The sequence below is a fragment of the Ursus maritimus genome, unplaced genomic scaffold (assembly GCF_017311325.1).
Source record: "Ursus maritimus isolate PB19 unplaced genomic scaffold, ASM1731132v1 scaffold_11, whole genome shotgun sequence".
In the NCBI taxonomy this organism is placed as follows: domain Eukaryota; kingdom Metazoa; phylum Chordata; class Mammalia; order Carnivora; family Ursidae; genus Ursus; species Ursus maritimus.
In genome coordinates, this window is record NW_024423453.1 from 42,121,683 (window position 1) to 42,142,408 (window position 20,726).

The following is a 20,726-nucleotide window of genomic DNA, read 5'->3' on the forward strand; positions in this document are numbered from 1 at the left end:
CGCTATTGATAGTCACGGTGTGTGGTGCCTTAAAAGATCACAGCAGTATTTGGGTCATTTATTTCCTATAGCTGATTTTGGAGATAGTTATTTATGATAAATGATGTTTTCTGGCTTTTTAAGTTCATTACTTCTGATATTAAAAAAGGAAATGGACATGAACTCCATCTTTCAAAATCTGATCATCTGTCTTTTGCATTTTTCATCTTTCTGTCTTAACAGTTTGATTCATCTTGAGCTCTGGGTGTTGTATGTAGGTGATGAATCACTGAATTCTACACCTGAAACCAACATTGCACCATCTGTTAACTAACTAGGATTCAAATAAAAATTTGGAAAAAAAAAACCCAATTAGATTCATCTTTACATTTCCCCCATAAAAAGGCTGAATTTTTAAAAAATATTAAGAGTCAATTCATTTTAATTCAGCAAAAGTACCCTGTCTCTGTATTTTTTTTTTAAGATTTTATTTATTTGACAGAGACAGAGACAGCCAGCGAGAGAGGGAACACAAGCAGGGGGAGTGGGAGAGGAAGAAGCAGGCTCATAGCGGAGGAGCCTGATGTGGGGCTCGATCCCATAACGCCGGGATCACGCCCTGAGCCGAAGGCAGACGCTCAACCGCTGTGCCACCCAGGCGCCCCTCTGTCTCTGTATTTTATACTTTAGATCATAAGCCAAAATCCATTTCCTCAAATCCATGGAGTTATAATCTATAATATTTTGGAGCAATGATTGGAATATATGTTTATAATACTAGCTCTCCTTGTGAATCTATAAGTACAACCCATTTCTAGAAGATCCCAAATTTCTCTTACTTGATGCCTCGGTTTAATTAGCAGTCCATAACAATGTTCAAATGTATAGACACACTACTTTTTAAAAATAGGCCTGAGAGATCAGAAATAAAAGAAAAGCAAAAAATCATTATATTAGGAATGCAAATATGCAGTTTCTTAACTCTCTTGAAAGTGTATACCCAGTGCCATATTTTCTCAACATGTAAGGGGAAAGGTCAGAAACGTGCATTATGAATTCAATAATTGTAGAGGTCATTTTGAAACGAGGGCCGCATTTCGTATCAATTTAAAAGATTCTTTATCAATTTCCAGGGCAGTTAAAACTTCTCATTTTTAATAGCAACTGCCATATATGAAATGTAGGAATTTGGTGCCTCATAAATAAATACACGAAATATGTGAAATCGAGGTGCATGCATGCAAAGGAGGAGGCCTGGCAGCTGGGACACATTAATAATGCCAGAGGGGTCACCATCTGGGCACGTGCATATAAAACACAGCTGCATTCCTGGCGAAGGGCAGCTGGTGCATCTGGAGCACATCACCCAATATTCTCCCCACCCACACATTGTGGCAGAAGGAATTTCCTGACAAATCAGAGGCTGCCCAAAGGTACCACGCTTTTTCTTACAGCTCGGCACATAATGAATCTGAAAAGAATAGCAACTCAAGTCAAAACAAAGGTAGCTTTTTATTTGCCTCATTAGACAGAATGATGAATAGATCACACAACATAAAGAGAGAGAGACAGAGAGAGGGAGGGAGGGAATGGGAGGGAGGGGGGAGAGAAAGAGGGAGAGAGAGAGAGGAGGGAGGGAGGGAGATAGGAGGGAGGGAGGAAGTTATGCGATGCTCATTTCCTTTGCACGGCAAATCCCTAAGTATTTGCAGCCATGTGTCCATGTGTCCGTGTGTGTTTGTATAGGTGGAGGTGGTGCAAGAGCAAGGAGATGCCAGAGGTAAGCAGAAAATTATCATGTCACTAAATGACTCCAGGAAATACTGCCGCTAGTATTAGTACGAAGGCAATGAAGGAGTGTGGACATAAATCAAACGAGTAGAAGGATGGAATCTTGGCCTACGAAGGGCCATTAGAAATTCACTTGGTCCTTATTTCTATCTTCAAATCAATTCAGACTGTTGATTTTGCTCTTTAAATTCTTACGGGAGGTTCTGCAACGTTATGTATGCACGAAACTCTGTATTTGTGTGTTGCCTCATTTAAAAAGATGCAAGCAGGCATGAGGCTTTATTGGTACAGTAAGATGTTCTAGTGTTTCACAGCTATTAATCGGCAGGAAGTTGATTTAAATAGAGCAGTATTTCAGTCTGTGGCGAATTATTTGCCGTGTGTTGAGGCAAGTTAACAGTGTGTCTGAAGCCCAAATTCTGTGTATGTAGTCATCGGGCCTTCTATTGATTTGAAGGGGAGCACAGGGATTCTTTTTTTGGCACGTTCCCTCCTATTTCCTGCAGATACGAAAAGTAGGAGATGGAAGAGAAGGTAGAGAGGGTGGTGTTGAATGAAATTTAATTTTTAATTAAACGCTGTTAAAAAAATGCTGTTAAAAGCATTTGGAAATAATTTAACTTTGAAGTTAGCCATGTCCACACCATATCAACACTATGAGCTGAAAACAAAAAATTCAAATGTCCAGATGCTCTGTCTCTATTGTACTAAAAATGTGACTATTTGGAAACATCCAGGTGTTTAGTAGTATTCCAAACAAAATAAGAATCTTCCACTTCTTATCCACTTTCTCTCTTCACTTTTTGACATCACATAGGCGCAGTTGATGTTATATGTTTAAACCCTGTTTTCTAAATCACATGTCTCCTTTGCTTTAGGTATTTATCATACGCTGCCCCTACAGACCATGGAACAGACTCTAAGACAAACTTAACAGTCACTTCAGAAGACAGACCTATTTGTTCAAAGCTGTAATCTGAAAGTGTTTTCAGCGTTTTGGATTAGTCCCCTCACCTCTGAAATACATGATCCAAATTATTCATGAAATAAGGTGAAACTAATACTATTCTATATATAGTAAATGATACCTTCAAGGTGTAAATAACTAAGACACATGGACACAGACACATGGACAAACTGGCTCCCACCACCTGCCATCAACTTCATTCAAAATGGTAAAGCCACTTTGGAAGTCAGTGCAGCAGTTCCCACAAAGCTAAGCATAGTCTTCCTACATGATCCAGTAATCACACTACTAGGTATTTACCCAGTTGAACTGAAAATCTACATTGACACAAAAACCTGCATGCAAATAGTTAATAGCGCCTTTATTCATAATTAACCCGAAACTGGAAGCCACCAAGATGTCCTTTATTAGGAGTAGATTAGCAAACTGTAGTATGTCCATACAGTGCAATATTAGTCTGCAGTAAAAGGGTATAAGCTATCGAGCCATGAAAAGACATGAAAGAAACTTGGTTAGACAAGCTAATATGAAAAGGCTGCATGCTGTAGGATTGCAATTATATAACATGCTGAAAAATGCAAAGCCATAGATCATTGGCGTGATCGTAATAAGATCATTGGCTATCAGTGGCTCAAGGAGGGAAAAGGGAAGGACAAACATGTGAAATGGGGATGCTAGTGCTGTAAAATTGACCTGCATGATTCTGTAATTGTGGCTACAAAATTGTATGTGTTTGTCAAATCCCATTGAACAGTACAGCACACACAGCAGAGGTGAAGGCATGCAAGTTTTAAAAAATTCATTGAAGAGATTAGAGAATCCTCGGTAAATGCAGATGGTGACATGAGGCTCTTAACTGCATCCCAAATGTATGAAACAGCCTCACCGAAGGAAATTAGTGGGGAAAGGTGCTGCTGTAAGTAACTCCGGAAATCAGAGGAGTCTGTAAGATTAAGGCAGTAGGAGCTGCACCCGTACGGGGTAACTTGTTGAGAAAAGTGTCCCATGGGAATACAGGTTAACAATTCCCATACTGCTATGTATCCTGTATTTCGAACTCCGGTTGTTCATTGCTAGTATATAAGAAAGCAACAGACTTTTGTATATGGGATATAACCACAACTTTGTTGTAATCAGTTATTAGTGCAGGGTTGTTTTTTGTTGTTGTTGATTCTTTGGAGTTTTCCACACAGTCATGTCATCTGCAAACAAAGATGCTTTTATTTTTTCCTTCCCCATCTGTATACATTTTATCTGCCCCCCCCCTTTTCTGTCTTATTGCGGTAGCTAAGACTTAGAGTGCAATTCAAATAGGAGTGATGAGAGGAGACTTTCTTGTATTTTTCCTTATCTTAAGGGGAAAGCATCCAGTTTCTCACCATTAAGTGTAATACTAGCTGTTAGTTTTTTGTAGATACTCTGTATCAATTTGAGGAAGTTCTTCTCTATTTCTAGTTTGCTAATAGTTTTCATATGAATGGGTGTTGGACCCTGTCAAATGCTTTTTCCTATATCTATTATTATGATCATACAATTTTTCTTCTTAATGTTGACTGATTACATAAATTGATTTTTAATTGTTGAACCAACCTTACGTATCTGGAGTAAATCCCACTTGGTCATAATGTATACTTCTTCTTATACATTGTTTAATTTCATTTGCTAATATTTTGTGGAGGATTTTTACATTTAAGTTCATGAGAGATATTGGTATAATTTCTTCTTCTTGTAATGTCTTCATTGGTATTAGGGTAATGCTGGCCTCAAAAAATGAGTTCTGACGTGTTCCCTCTACTTCTACTTTCAGGAAGATTGTAAAGAATTGCTATCAGTTCTTCCTTAAACGATTGGTAGAATTCACCACTGAAATCATCTGGGCTTGGTGTTTCTTTTTTAGAAAGTTATTACTGACTCAATTTTTTTTGTTTTTGTTTGTTTTAGAGAGAAAGAGCGAGAAGAGTGCAAGCAGGGTTTGATGGGGGAGAGGGAGAGAGAGAATCTTAAGCAGGCTCCATGCCCAGTGCAGAGACTGATGTGGGGCTCGATTTCACAGCCCTGAGATCATGGCCTGAACTGAAATCAAGAGTCAAACCCTTAACAGACTGAGCCACCCAGGTGCCCTGACTAACTTTTTAGAAACAGATGTAGGCCAGAGGCAGGATGTATGGGGTGGATTAAATGGGTGATGGTGGTCAAAGGGTATACATCTTCAAACTTCAAGTTATAAGATAAATAAGTCTTGGGAATGTAATGTACATCATGGTGACTATAATTAACAATAATGTATATCTGAAAGTTGCTAAGAGAGAAAATCTTGAAAGTTCTCATCACACACAAAAAATTATAACTATGTGTGGTGATAGATGTTAAATAAACTTATTGTGGTAATAATTTCACATCATATGCATATATCAAATCATTAAGTTGTACACCTAAAATTAATGTAGTGTTATATATCAATTATATCTGAATAAAAAATAGATATAGGCCTATTCAGATTATTCATTTCTCCTTGTGTAAGTTTTGGTATTGTTTGTGTTTTTCAAAGAATTAGTCTATTTCATTTAAGTTATCCAGATTTGTGGGCATCTGTTCATAATATTCCATTATTTTCTTTTTATGTCCATAGGATCAATAATGGTGACTCCTCTTTCTCTTCTGATATTAGTAATTTGTGTTCTCTTATTTTTCTTGGTTTGCTGGCTAGAGCTTTACCAAATTTACTGACCTTTAAAAAAAGAACCAGTTTTTGGTTTCATTGAGTTTCTCTATTGATTTCCTATTTTTAATTTAATTGATTTCTGCCCTAATTTTTATTATTTCTTTTCCTCTGATGGCTATAAGTTTAAATTACTCCTTTCTTTAGTGTCCTAGATGGTTAATTTACTGATTTTAGATCTTTCTTCTTTTCTAATATATGCATTTAATGCTATAAATTTCCCTCTAAGCACTGCTCTTACTTCATCCCACAAGTTTTGATATGTAGTATTTTCATTTGATATGTAGTATTTTCATTTTCAAAATTATTTTTTATTGTCTCTTGAGTCCTTCTCTTTGTCTCATGTGTTGTTTAATCTCTAAATACTTCAGGATTTTTCCAGCTATCTTTCTGTTATTGATTTCTAATTTAACTTTTGTGGTCTGAGAGCATACTTTGTATGATTTAAATTCTTTAAAAATTTTTTTGGTGTGTTTTATGCCCTGAATGTGGTCTATCTTGGTGAATGTTTTATGTGAGCTTGAGAAGAATGTGTACTTTTCTGTAGTTAGATGAAGTATTCTATAAATATCAATTAGTGCAGATGATGAATGGTGCTTTTCAGGTCAGCTCTATCCTTACTAATTTTCTGCCTCCTTGATCTACCAACTACTGAAGGGAGGGTGCTGAAATCTCCAACTAAACAGGGGATTTGTCAATTTGTCCTTACAGTTCAATCAGTTTTTGCCTTGCATATTTTGACATTCTCTTGTTAGGTATATGCACAATAAGAATTGTTATGCCCTTTTAAATAACTGACTCTTTTATCATATGTAGTGCCCCCTTTTCTCCCTGATAGTTATATCTGTAGTCTTTTAAGAGTTTCTTGTCAACAACATATAATTGGGTCTGGTTTTTTTGTTTTCTTTCGTTTTGTTTTTTATTCACAGTGACAATCTGTCTTTTAATTGGTATATTTAGACCATTCACATTTGAAGTGACTGTGGATATAGCTGGATTAATATCTACCATATTTGTAACTATGTTCTGTTTGTTGCATAGTTTTTTGTTTCTTTCTTTTCCTCTCTGCCCCCCTCTTTTTTTAGCCTCTCTGCCTTTTTAAAAAAATTATAATAATATTTTTTTATTATATTATGTTAGTCACCATACAGTACATCCCTGGTTTTTGATGTAAAGTTCGATGATTCATTAGTTGCGTATAACACCCAGTGCACCTTCAATACGTGCCCTCCTTACTACCCATCACCGGTCTATCCCATTCCCCCACCCCCCTCCCCTCTGAAGCCCTCAGTTTGTTTCTCAGAGTCCATAGTCTCTCATGCTTCATTCCCCCTTCTGATTACCCCCCTTTCTTTATCCTTTCTTCTCCTACCTCTGCCTTTAAGTGAGAATTTTATGATTCCATTTTCTCTCCTCTCTTAGTGTGTGTATTTTTAAAGAGAGAGCGAGAGAGTGCATGCAAGTGGGGGGGTGGGGAGCAGAGGAAGAGGGACAGAGAGAGAATCTTAAGCGGGCTCCATGCTGGCATGGAGCCCGACACAGGGATCAATCTCGTGACCCTGAGATCATGACCTGGGCCAAGAGCTGGATGCTTAACTGACTGGGCCACCCAGGTGCTCCAATTGTATATTTTTAAAAAAGTGTTTCAGTGGTTGCCCTAGAGTTTACAATATACATTTACAACTAATCCAAGTCCATTCTCAAATTATACTATTCTGCTTCACTGGTAGCACAAATACCAGCACAAATACCTTATAACACAGAATTCCCAATTCCTCCCTCATGTTTCTTATAATACTGCTGTCATTCATGTCATTTATCCATATACTACAATCACCCAATATGGCAGACCCTTGAACAACATTGATTTGAACTGCATGGGTCCACTTATACGTGGATTTTTTTTACAGTACTGTACCATAAATGTATTTTTTCCTCCTTATAACTTTCTTGATGACATTTTCTTTTCTTTAGCGTACTTAATTGTAAGAATACAATAAATAACATATAACATACCAAATACGTGTCAACCCACTATGTTACTGGTAAGGCTTCTGGTCAACAGTAGGCTATTAGTAGTTAAGTTCTTGGGAAGTCAAAAGTTATATGCAGATTTTCAACTATGTGGTGGGAGTCAGCATCCTGAACCCTCCTGTTGTTCAAGGGTCAACTGTACATTGTTACTATTACTGCTTTGAACAAATAGCTATCTATTTGGTCACTTAAGCATAAGAAATAAAGATTTTATTTTATCTTCGTTTATTCCTTTTCTGACACTCTTCATTTCTTTATGTAGACTTGAGTTTCTGACCTATATAATTTTCCATCTTCCTGAAGAACTTCTTTTAGCATTTCTTGCAGTCAAGTCTACTATTAATGAATTCCCTCATTTTTTTGTTTATCTGAGAGAAAAAGTATTTCACTTTCACTTTTGAAGGATAATTTCTCTGGATATAGAATTCTAGGTTGGTGGGTTTTTTCTTTCAATACTTGAAATAGTTCACTCTATTCTCTACTTGGATATATGGTTGGTGAAGAAAAGTCTGATGTAATACTTGTCCTTGTTCCTCAATAGGTAAGCTATTTTTTTCCTCTGGCTGTTTTAAAATGTTCTCTTCGTTTTTCTGCAGTATGAATTTGATATGTCCAGGTATAGATTTCTTGGTATTTGTTCTGCCTCTTCTCTGAGGTCTGTGGTTTGGTGTCTGTCATTAATTAAACAAAAATTCTTGGCCATTATTACCTCAAATATTTCTTCAGCTCCATTATTTCTTTCTTCTCCCTTTGGCATCCCAATTGGGGTATATTATGTTTTTTGGAACTGTTTTGAAGTTCCTGAATATTCTTGTTTTTTAAAATTCTTTTTTTTCCCCCTTTGGATCTCAGTTTGGGGAATTTCTACTAATATTACCCTCAAGCTCCCTGATTCTTTAATCAACCATGTCTACTTTATTGCTAAGCTCACTGAAGGCATTCTTCATTTCTGTTACAGTTTTCTTTTTTTAATTTTAGTATTTCTTTTATTTTTTCATAGAGTTTCTACCTCTTTGCTTACATCACTCATCTGTTCTTGCATGTTATCTACTTTTTCCATTAGAGCTCTTAGCATATTACGCATAGTTATTTTAAATTGCTGGTGCGATGATTCCCAAATCTACAATGTCTCAGTCTGGCTCTGATGCTTGCTTTGTCTCTTCAGATTGTGTTTTACTTTCCTTTTAGGATGACTTTTAAATTTTGGTTGAAAGGCGGACATAATGTGTGGAGTAATAAGAACTGACATAAATAAATCTTTTGTGTTAATTTGGCTAGGAGTTGGGCTGTGATTAATGTTTGCTGTAGGTATCAGAGGATTCAATTTCCATTAGTATACTTGTTTGTGTCTCCCTCTTTGTCTTTGGGTTTCCATAAAAACTCCTTCCTGTATAGCATCTGAGTCTTGCAGCTTTTTCAGCTATAATCCACTATTACACTGGACACCTATTGATGTGGTGGTTAGGCATGGGGACAGTGCCTATTATTCTGTGATTAAGTCTTGGTTTTTTCTTGGGCCTCTCTCTCTGCACCATGACCTTCACAAGTGTTTTTAAACTTCTTGTTTTCCCTTAAAGTGAGACAGGAAGGCTAGAGGGGGCTGGAGTGGGATAATTTCTCTTCCCCTATAGTGGAGAAGGCTCTGATTTACATTGCTGTGTAGGTCTTTGTGATGGAGAACAATCTGGGTCTAGTTCAGAATAATTACTTTCCCCTCCCCCTGCCAGATGCATAGGGTTTTTCTTGGCTTAATACCATGGGAATCTGGTGGGGTTCCTAGAGTTAAAACCTCAAAGAAATATGGGGGAGCCCCTATCACAGTGGCCCTCAAGAGTTTCTCACTTATATACTAGTCTAAACTCCACTTCCAGCAATTCTGCAAAGTTACCCCTAAGTGTTTCTACCATTATGTGGCTCTTCACAACTTCTGCTCCCAGTCACCAGATCTCAGTTGTGATTCCCTGCATTCTCCTGTCTTTCCAGACTTATGGTGGTGGTTTTCCCACTGACCTCAATTCTCTGATAGATCCAAGAAAACTTACTGATATTCAGTTTGTCCAGTTTTTTCTTGTTATAAGATAGAGTGACGACTTTCAAGCCTTTTACATGTCAGAGCTATAATCAAAAGTCCTTCCTATTTTAAAAAAATTCCATCATTTGAAAGATCAGGAAACTGAGGCTCACTGTGGTTATATGAGTGGCTGAAGTCTTCTAACTCCTAAGCTGGTGTTCTTCCGTTCACCATCTTGACTCTGGTTGCTATTAACATATCTCACAAAATCAGCCTGGGGACCACTCTGCAGGTAAAGCATATGGTAGAGCAGAGGGTACGGCAAGGCAGGAGAAACAAGTGCACTGGTTTGAGGAAAACAATAGGTTGAAATCTAACAGGGGGTGCACCTTAATAGCTGAGTATTCACTTTAGCTCTAAAAAGCGTTCTAAAAAGGATTCTTTTATTACTAAACTGATTTTACAATGTATGACTAAATTTGTAAAACTATTATATACATCAGTAGCTCTTGAATGCATTCAGAGTCAACTAACGGTACTGAATACTCACTATATATCAGTCACCATGCTAGAAGTTCTCACAGGAAAATGTTTATAAATCACAATAACTTTGGAGACGGGTTCCTTTCTTCAGTATTTCCATTTTGCAGATTAGGGAACCATGGCTCAGAGATATTTAAGTAGTTTATCCTTGATATGAAAAAAAAAAATAACCAGGGAGGTTGGATTCTAGTCTCTACTCTGCAACTAATTAGTTATATAACCTTGACCAAGTTATTTAATCTCTCTGAACTACATTTCACAAAGGGAAAAAAAATAATTATTATACAGGGTAACTTACTGTATAAAAAGCACACTATCACAACTGTAATAGTAACAGTAATTTGTATATGAATTTTTACATATAGTAATTTGTATATAAATATATTATAGTAATTATAATTAACAGGTTATAAATATTAATATATTACTAATATACTGATAGAGATGACAAAATTGAATAATAGAAATAAATTCTCTTAGTATGGCCCCTTGTAAAAAGAGAGCCAGGAACTCATGAATCTTATAAATGTGTTCAAAGCTCTCTGTAGCTCTGCTAGGTGTCACATAATCTTAGATGCCAAGAGAAACAATTTGAAAGTTAAGCTCTGCCTGGATGATAAGGCTGTTCAGGTCAGCATTGGTGGAAACACGACCATATCAAATTCCATCCCAACAATGTTAAGTTGAGTAGTATGTCAGGTGCAGGTTTTTTTGATACGGTTCACGCAGAGTACAATAAGAATGCTGGAAACCAGTGCTGGAATTAGCTACTGTTGCTCTGGAAACCATTTCCAGATTCAGTGGTTGCAGGTACCACGAAGAGTTCCTGAAATGGCTGCGTTCTGATGACTGGATCTGGCAGTGAACCCTTAAGAAGAGTTGCAAAATATGGGGCAAATTGGAGGCAGCAGCATGGGAAAGATCGGGCTCTTGTGCTGGTTCTCACCTTGAGCCAGATATTATTAACAGAGACATGCAGGAGCAAGGGGCTACTCCACCCATTCCTTTGGGACATGCGATAACAGATAGAGATGGACTGATGGGCAAAGAAGTAGAAAGTATTCTAGAAACCAACCATGTCTATGAGCTAATCTAGGAAGAGTCCCCGACAGGGCCACCATGAGACCCAACTCTGTCCTTGACCACTGTGGGGTATCTTCATCTAGGCTCAAAGTGCCAGGTAGGATCACTCTAAGACAGGCTCCTATCGCAGACAACTGGTCACCTCCAAGGGGATCCTTAGGACCACAGAGCCCCTCTCAGTAACCATAAAATAGAGGAGCTGTGTGATAGAAGAACACAGAAACAGCAACCTCAGAGAGCAGAAGTGGGGTGACTAAGGGAGTCCAGTTATTGGTGAGGGATGGGGTGCAAGCAAAAGTAACAAGCCCAGAGAGTCATTTCAGGCAGCACAGCTTGTGGTGGTGGCAACAGGAAACAATTTGGGAAGACCGCTCCAGCTCGCCAACAGTTGTTAAGCTCAGAGATGTCTACCGGGTGCCGGTGTAGCCTGAGTCACCAAGGGTTCGAACCTCCAAAGGCAACAGATCTATCTGTGGCTAGACAGAGCCAGTGTGTGAGCTCCACATCGACTGGTGCCATGATATACATCTTCAGAGAGGTGACAAAGGGGCAATTTCTCCAAATACAAGACAAGGACAGATTGTTTTTGGCATAAGCCATCTCAAAAATCATCAAATAAAAATGGTGGAGGAATACTGGGACATAGTGCAGGTCAGGTGGCTCATGGGGCATTTCCTTTCAAGGGCAGGGGGCTTTCTGTGTAAAATCTACACCTGTGTTGCCATGGAAACCGAGCATGTTTTAAAGTATCTAATCCAGAGATCATTACCAGTTATAAAGGAATGATGGAACAGGGCTACAAATGGTTTTCTTAGGACTTCAGTTTTCTTCTTACTTAAGGACTCGAGAAATTCTGTATATTAGGTTATTTCTATTTTGCAGATAAGAAAACCATGGTTAAGATATAGTTAAGGAGCTTTTCTTGATATGAATGAATAACTAATGAAGTTTTATTCCAGTCTTTTTCTTTTAAAAACAATTTGTTCACGTGCAATATAGAGGATGTTTATTTTGATTGACAAGACCGTAGTGCAAGGCAGAAAATAAATGTGTTTGCTTAAAAAACAAAAAGACAAGATTTCCCTTTCTAAATAAAATGTGCAAATTGTCTAAACTTAAACATTATACAGAATTCAAAAGAATTCCTTTAGATCCTGTGCTACACAGGGAATAATTTTTATGATGGGTAAAAATAAAATACAATAAAATACTGGTCTTAATACTTGGTCACAGACAAGTCTTGTTATACAATGACTAGTCCAAGATCCAGAACCATGCGTAGTGTTAATTGAGGACCTTCTTTCTTTGCAACATACTCAAGTCTAAATGATTGGTTCTCAAATGTGGTCTTGGGCCAGGAGTATCAGCACTCTTGGGAACTTGTTAGACATGCAAATTCTTGGGCTCCTATTGAATTAGAGACTTTGGGGGTGGGACCTGGGAATCTGATTAACAATCTGATTCCCTCTCCAGGTGATTCTGATGCACCTTAAGATTTGAGAACCACTGCTGGAACCATTACAATGGCAAGATCTCAGGTCCAAGATGGCCCCGGCTATGATCCTGAGTGGGATGGGTCTGTGCAAATGGCATCATACTCTGTGTTGCTGAGGTCACTACAACAGTTTGCATTAACACATTTCCATAGATATGCAAACTATCGATGCCAATTGAGTTTATTGTTAAACAAAGTTAGCCTCACTCTTTTGTTTCTGCTATTCCTAATCCTCCTTTTCCTAGGCCATTGGCAGAAGTTGTTCATGCTGAAGGAAAACTGACTGGTTTACTTAAACCAGGGTTTCTTAGTCTTGTCACTACTGACGTTTTACTGTGAGGAGCTGTCCTGTGCATGTTCAGCGGCATCTGTGGCCTCTACCCACTAGATGCCAGAAGCAATTCCCCTCCCCCACCCCTCCCACTAAGGCATGACAATCAAAAATGCTTCCAGATGTTGCCAAATATCTCCTGGGGGCAAGACTGCACCCCGTTGAGAACCACTGACTTATACCAAAGCATTTCCTTCAAAGCGGTAAGAAAGGATAGGAGCAGGCTTGCAGAGGCCCCTGGGGGCAACTCACGTTGTAGGAACGGCCATGCCTCTGTCTCCACTGTACCAGCGCTATCTGCGCGATGACCAGGGTGCAGAGGAAGATCAAGATCATCTCCACGTGCATGGACTCATGGCCCCGGTGCGTCTTGTACATCGTCTCCTGCTGCAGGCTGGAACCAGCAAGTGAGGTCATCTGACACAGCCTTCAACCCTTGCGCAGCACATTTAGGGAAAAAAAATGTCTGGGCTCCTGGAAAGCAACTGGAGATTTCAAACGTGGGGGGGTTTAAGTTTGACTACAGTTTTCCTAAGTTTTTCTTGGTTTTTCCTTTTCTCCCAGGCTTGAGGAGGGGGCAGCAGAGAGGAGGAGCCTGAGTTCATCAGGGAAACCAGTTCCTCTCAGCCCTTAGCTAGTCTGTGTGGTTTTGGTCCTTTCAAGTGAAGTGATGGGGCCTTGTCCTTTCAAGTGAAGTGATGGGGCCAAAAAAGTCACTGATGGGCTCTGGAAAGACCTGGGTGCCAGTCCCCGATCTGCCACGTCATCGCCATACAGACTCTCAAAAGTCACTCATTCTCTCTGCACCTCAGTATCCTCCTTTGCAAACTTAAAATCACGATCCCTCTGTACTTCGCAAGATTGTTCTAAAACTGCAAAGCGCATGTTATTTGTTCTTAAATGAGGAATAATAATGATTATTAGGTTAAATCATATGAAATTGCCATTTTTGAAAGTCAAAATAGTAAAATAGTGGTAATTTCAAGAAACTTTTAATATTCTGAAGTAAAAGGATATCCTGCAGATGGTGCCAACAGAGAGAATATTATCCAAAGGACTCCAGAAAACTCCTGAGTGAGCTGTACACATTTTTTTTTTTTCATGATAAGGAGAAAGATCTTAGGCAGGCACAGACATTCAGATGATGGCTGAAAGTCTCAGCTTTTAGTTGGACTCTTGGCTTTGCCCAAGTCGAGAAGACACTATAAAAGATACATTATCTGGTTTTACTTCCTATAGCCGAAGTGGCTTCAAAGAAAGCCCAGATCAGTGGTTCTTGAGGTTGGCTGTAAATAGGAAATCACTGGGAACCTTTAAAAAATCCCAATGTCCGAGCTGTGCCCAGAGCAATTAGATGGCCATTTCTGTGTGTTATGGGCCGAACTGTGCCCACCCCATCATATGTTGAAGTCCTACCCCCCAGTTCCTCAGAAGGTGACTGTATTTGGAGACAGAAACTTCAAGGAGGTAATTAAGGTTAAATGCCGTCCCTGAATGGGCCCCAATCCAATCGGACTCGTGTACAACTAAGAAGAGGATATTTGGATATAAACTCACACAGAGGAAGAAAGACCATGTGAAGACGCAGTGGAATGCAGGCATCTGCGAGCCAAGGAGTGTCAGGAGAAACCAAACCTGCTGACACCTTGACCTTTGACTTCTTGCCCCCTGAACCATGAGGAAGTAGATTTTTGTTTAAGCCACCAGGGCTGTGGTAATTGCTATGGTAGTTCAAGTTCCACGTGTGATTTTAAGGTGCAGCCAAGATTGAGAACCACTGGGTTAGAGGAAGAGAGAGCGGTGAGGGTCAAGATTAGGGAAAATGGGAAAATTATGAATGTGTCCAATCAAGTACTTTATAAATAGTGGTTAGCATTATCTTTCACCCCTAATGGGGCACCATCAGTCACAAAATCTCTTGAAGTTTCCACTTACGACTGGTTCTAGTGTGCATTTAATGTACTGATCGGAAAACACTGCAGGGTAATATTCTGTGCCATAAGATTGTGACCTTTTAAAGGCACTCATTGGGTATGCGGGTTGGGTTCTCCCCCTTTACCACTAATTTCTACAGCTACTCTAAAGAGTAAGTACCAAGTGCCTCTGAAAAGGGCACTGAGGGTGCCCCCTGCTGGAGAATGTGTAGAAATGACCCTGCAGAGCCCTTTAGATCCTCCTGCCTGAATTCACCTTTGAGATGGAATCTTAGAACCTGAATGCCGGAAGGTACATTAGATATACTGAAACCCCTACATTTATCAAATGAAGAAGCTGAAGTCCATATCAGGTAACCTGAATGAAATTACATTGTTCATAGTCTCCGTGTTGGAAGCTGAGCTTAAGAGACAAGAATGATTTTCAGAAGCTCATTAAAAAATACACTCATTCCTTCAAAGAAATAGGAAGTGAAGAAAAATAAAAGAGTACAAGCACTGATAGTTTTTACAGCCCCAAATCCAAAATAACTATCTAATATTCTATTTAATGAATAGACTTTCAACTTAGGCCATGCAGATAGAAAAGTGAATTTATCATCGGTCTAAAATACGGCTTGCATAGATATAAAACAAAATATGCCTTATGACATTCATCTATTTTGTGTATATATATAATGAAAACATCTCTCAAATGGTTAACCTATGTGGAAGTACTTTGGAAAGTATAAAGTAGTGTGCACATATAATAAGTATTTCCTATTTTGATTAGGAATACATTCATAATTGATTACCATAATGCAAAAAAGGAGGAACTTTTCATTTTTATTTCATTTCATTTGGTGCCCACAGGGCGCTAATGGCCCCACAGTAAGTACCAGAACACAGGGGAAACAGCACATAAAGAAAACCAGATGTATCTTGTGCTTAAAATAAATACTAACTTGACACTGCCCTATTTTGAAGGACACACAAATCCAGCTTTGTGGGAGTGCGTGGAGCACACTGTAGGAAAGAGATGAAATCCTGTGGTTTTGGTTCATCCTATCTGTGCACATGCATGCCATGCTAACCCACGTTCTGTAGCCCGAGACATTTACAAATAAATCGTAGCTTCATTGAATTTCTCAAACTGTTAGGGTGGAAATGTAAGTTTTAGGATAACAGCTGTAAAAAAAAAATTCATCACTTACTTCCACTCATCATCCGCAGAAAGCTTTGTGTGAGAGATCTGAAAAAAAACAAAAAGAGCCCTTCTCAAAATTTTTGTTTTTTCAGCTTGTATTTTACAGAATTACATGGGAAACCCAAGCCATGAAAAATAGTGATTTTTCCTAGTACTAGAATAACTTAGGATGAAAGCCCTAGTAGAATATTTGCTTATGGAACTAACACACACACACACACACACACACACACACACACACACACGAGTATTAAGGTTACTGTTAATAAATATTTGATTCTGCTCCTAAGTCAGAGAACTATTTAGCAATTCAGGGAAGACTGTAGAGAGCGGCCTCCCAATAGGAAGTGTCACCCTGGCTTTTGGGATAGGACATCTGAATTCTAAAATACATCTCTTGCTGGTGTCTTAAATGATGCCAGTGAGTAAACATCTCCAAGTTCAAGGTTTTAGAGACAGAGCTAACCAGGGGCTCTACTTGTTTGGAGGATTTTTTGTGTCCTTCTGCTAATTTACCTTAAAACCTTGCCCTTGCGGACTGAGCTGGAGAGCACTGACCACACCCCTCACGCCCACCCCCAGCCCCGGCAGTGCTTCTGAATGATTGTAGCCATGCGCTGCCTTCCCTTGAGCACTGCTAATCCACTACATTTGGTTATTTGAGACCTTTAAGGCAATCCTTGAAAAGATATAATCTTATAATTTTCATGGAGCGCACAGAGAGCTCAATCTCTAGTCCTCTATGTTAAAAGCTAAAATCCCCAATGATGGCAAAGAACAGAAAGCAAATAAAACATTTGTTACACAAATATGATTCTAACTAGGTTTTTTTTTCTGTATGTTTTCTTCAAATGGCACCAGCAAATTTGACAGATGGGAAAAAACAATGCCATCCATAGTTCAATCTAGGTTTCTCTGACTCAGGGTAAACAGTTCCCAGTATAAAATCTGTGTTTCTGTTTAAAATCAAGGCTTCAGATGACACTGCTAAGTAGAGGCTTTGGCAATATTTGCACAGCGCCAGGATTTGCCAGAGAATGCCAGGAAAGGGGAAGTGGGTGAAGCAGCAGGTGACGCTAGCAGCTTCTCTATGGCTCCCTGCTTCTGGATGATCCCATCAGGTGGTCCCTGATATTCAGAGGTCAGAACAGCTGGGCTCCAGTGCTGCCTTCTACGAGTGAAACCTTAGTGGCCACCCTTAGGGAATAGTAGTACCTGAGTCCCCACCTGTCTGATAGGTCCCTCCCTCTCTGCACATTTCATAGGTTTAGAGCCCTGAACCCTGCATCCATTTAGCACCATCCAGCACTGAACACTGAGCTAACTTGTTCGTTGGGTGACCTTGGGCACATCACTAGCCTGTGATTGTCTCGGTTTCCTTATTAAAAACTGGAGATTGATAGGATAGCGGCTCTTAACTTTGCTGGGAATGTTGTGAATATAAAGGAGATATTACATGAGAGTTTTGTTGGTGTTTAATCCAAGGGCCAATGAACTCAATAAGAGTTATAACCTATAGGACTCCCTGGCTGCTTCTATTTTTGCTCTTCAGGATCATGAGGTTCACAGTGCCTCTTATTAAAGTCAACTTAAGAAAGGGAACTGAGGCGATGCCTGGGTGGCTCAGTCGGTTAAGCGTCTGCCTTTGGCTCAGGTCAGGATGCTGGGGTCCTGGGATCAAGCCCTGCATCATGCTCCCTGCTCAGTGGGGAGCCTGCTTCTCCCTCTCCCTCTCCCTCTCTGCGGGTGCCCTCTCTCTCTCAAATAAATAAATAAAATCTAAAAAAAAAAAAAAAAGGCAAACTGAGTTTTTAGTTAAGTTGAGAAGAAAAATTACCTTTGCCTTTTACTAGTCATATAGCCCTGGGCATAAATGTGTAACTACCCACCAGATACCAAGTCATTTTTAGTGAAGCATGATAAGTTATTCTAGTGAAGACCAGAAAAGCTTAGGGAGTGGAAATTATAGCTGAAAAGTTTTCTGCTAAACACAAGAAAGAACTTCATTAGATCAAGTGCACTGAAAAATACTCTTATTTCCTAGGGAAAAAGTGAATACGATGACAATGATGATATTTTTAGAGACACCTCTTTTCTAGTAATAATTCCCTACAGTACAGTATTTTTTTTCTAGGGTGGAGTCTACTTTTTGACAATTTTTTTCTGGTATGTTATTATGCAAGCCCATTCAATATCTTACGAGGATTTATTTTGGAAATTAAAATGACACTAAATTTCATCTGGAAAAATAAGTATATAAGGATAGCCAGGAAAACTCAGGAGAAGAGTAAATACTGGACAAGTGGCCTACCAGACACTGAAATACACAACAAAGCTACAGAAATTAATTCAAAGTATTACTGGTCCAGGAATAGGGACACAGATGAGTGGACAGAACACAGACAGGGTGTAGGAACAGACCCAAGTACATATGATAAATGAGTCACTTAAAATCAGTGAGAAAAAAAAGCAACAGTTTTATTTTCTAGGCAGAATGAAAGTTGGAACTTTATTTTGAGGGTGAGGTTGGTTAGCCAGGAGGAGCTCAGGGTCAGAGCCTTGCCCAGAGGGACGGTGGGACTTTGGGGAATTTGGTTGGACCAGAAACCAGGTTGAGGTCCCATGGAGAGCCTCAGGGGGTCCACTGAGAGGGCTAGTTGAATCTGTAGACCTAAGGGCCCCCCAGCCCCGGCTTCTCTTAGGGACAGTGAGGTGGCTGGCTGGGCTGACGGACAGGCAGGTAGAGACGTAGGGGAAAAGCTACAGTGATTGTCCATTCATTCCAACCCTGGATGAGTCTATTCACTGCCCCTCGCCCACAACCCTTCATCCCACATCTAGGGAAACAGGGAGGTGATGGGGCATAATCACTTAATTACTGTGGGTGGAGAACCCAGGGACCTGTGGGCTGGGGGTGGGGAGGTGGGATACACGGAGTTGGCTGGGAGGTAACCCCTGCACTCTCCTGCTTCCGGATTATCCCCCCACCCCCAATGCTGGGCAGAGGGTGAGAAGGGGCATACCTGGGGTTGGGAAGGATAAGGCCCTCTGAGCCCTGGAATCTTCCGTGAGCATGAGAGCGCTGCTGCCCTGATGCTGAGCCCCCGCCTGTCACCTGCCTGCCAGGGAGGGTCCACCACTGGTTCCTGAGAACAGCTGAAGGTTGTCGCCTCTGGAGAGTGGGAAATCAGGAATGGGAAAGGGTGGAATGGTGATGGGGTCCCACTGGTTTTTTGTTTTAAGTCTTGTAGAACTATGTGACTCCTTAAAAAGTGGACCTACCTAATTTTAATAAAAGTTAACATTAAAAAGAAAAAAATGTCCATAACAGTAAGACATAATTTTCACTTAAAAGTATGACAAGGAGAAAAATGTTTAGTAGCCAGTGTTGATGAGGAAAAATGACCTTCACATGCCCTTCAGGTGTGTTGTGTACATTAAGACAGTTTCTCTGGACAGAAAATTCGGTGAGGCATGTCAGAATTTTAAGTGTTCCTTTATCCTATGTAGAATAGCTCGGAATATTCTCTCATGAAATGAAGAGAAAAATACACAGGGAAAGATGACACAGGTGTTCACATGGTTTTTATTTATAATATTGAGAAATTAGCAACAATCTATGTGTCAACCCATGGGGGATTGGTTAATGAGTTATGATATAGCTATAACAAAGGAAATCTACTGGCTTTTATAAAATGTTTGTGCAGGTCTGTATTTATCGACATAGAAGTATCTCCATGACATATTGTTAAAAGAAAAAGCATGCTTCAAAAACAGTTGTATATACTGTAAACCTATTACTGTAAATATATAGTTACATAGAATCAAGAAACATCCAGAAGAAAGAGATGTCCAGAATGGTCACCAAAGTGCTAACAGGAATGATCCATGAGTGCTGATGTCTGTTGGAACATTTACTCCTTTTTTATACTTGTCAATATTGAATATATTCTGCATGAACATGTCACTTAAATGAAGAAGCCATTTTGATTCCGCTTCTCCTTTCTCCTTCTTGTCTATGAATCGCCATGTTCCTGCAGCACATTCCTATTTACCTCTCCTCCCCTTTTAGCTCACTTTTGAGATTCAGATTCTTCTACCCACGTGCCTTCTACAGATCTCCACTTAGGTGCCCCTCAGACCCACACACACACTCAACCTGCCCCAAACTGAACATATTCATTTCCCCTCAACCTGCTTCCATTTCAGTGCCCCCTTCTCACTCAGCAGCTCCACATCCCATCTATCCAATCATTCAAAACGGAAATATGGGGCGCCATTCTTGACCCTAACCCTCCACCTCCAACCCAGTATCCTCCTGCTGACCTTATGAAAATACCTAGCACACTACTTCTTTCCACCTCAATGGCCTCTATGCCAACTGTTTTTTTCATTCGTTCAGCAAATATCTATTGACCACCTCCTGGGTGCCACGCACTGGGGTAAGAGTTGGCATGCGATAAAGGTGAGTAAGACAGACAAGGTTCCTGTTCTCATGAATTGAGCCTTGTGTTCTAGAGAAAGTATGGACAATAAGCAAGTAAGGAAAGCAATGACCTCATGTGGTAAATTCTATGAAGAAACGAAACGGAGGGTGTGGTAAAGAAGAGTGAGCACGGGGAGGGGCAGGGGCTGTTACTCTTTAGACTGCTT

The 20,726-nt window shown here is 39.7% G+C and overlaps 1 protein-coding gene across 1 annotated transcript in view; it reads right to left on the bottom strand.

Moving 5' to 3' along the window:
* The window catches only part of RNF175 (ring finger protein 175), a 49,837-nt gene that overhangs the window by 25,683 nt on the left and 3,428 nt on the right, over positions 1-20,726 (bottom strand). The window contains exons 2-3 of the mRNA XM_040626376.1: positions 16,081-16,118; positions 13,206-13,347 (exon numbers count right to left, since the gene is read on the bottom strand). Coding sequence (XP_040482310.1) covers positions 13,206-13,347; positions 16,081-16,118 — 180 coding nt within the window. The remainder of the gene's footprint in view (positions 1-13,205; positions 13,348-16,080; positions 16,119-20,726) is intronic.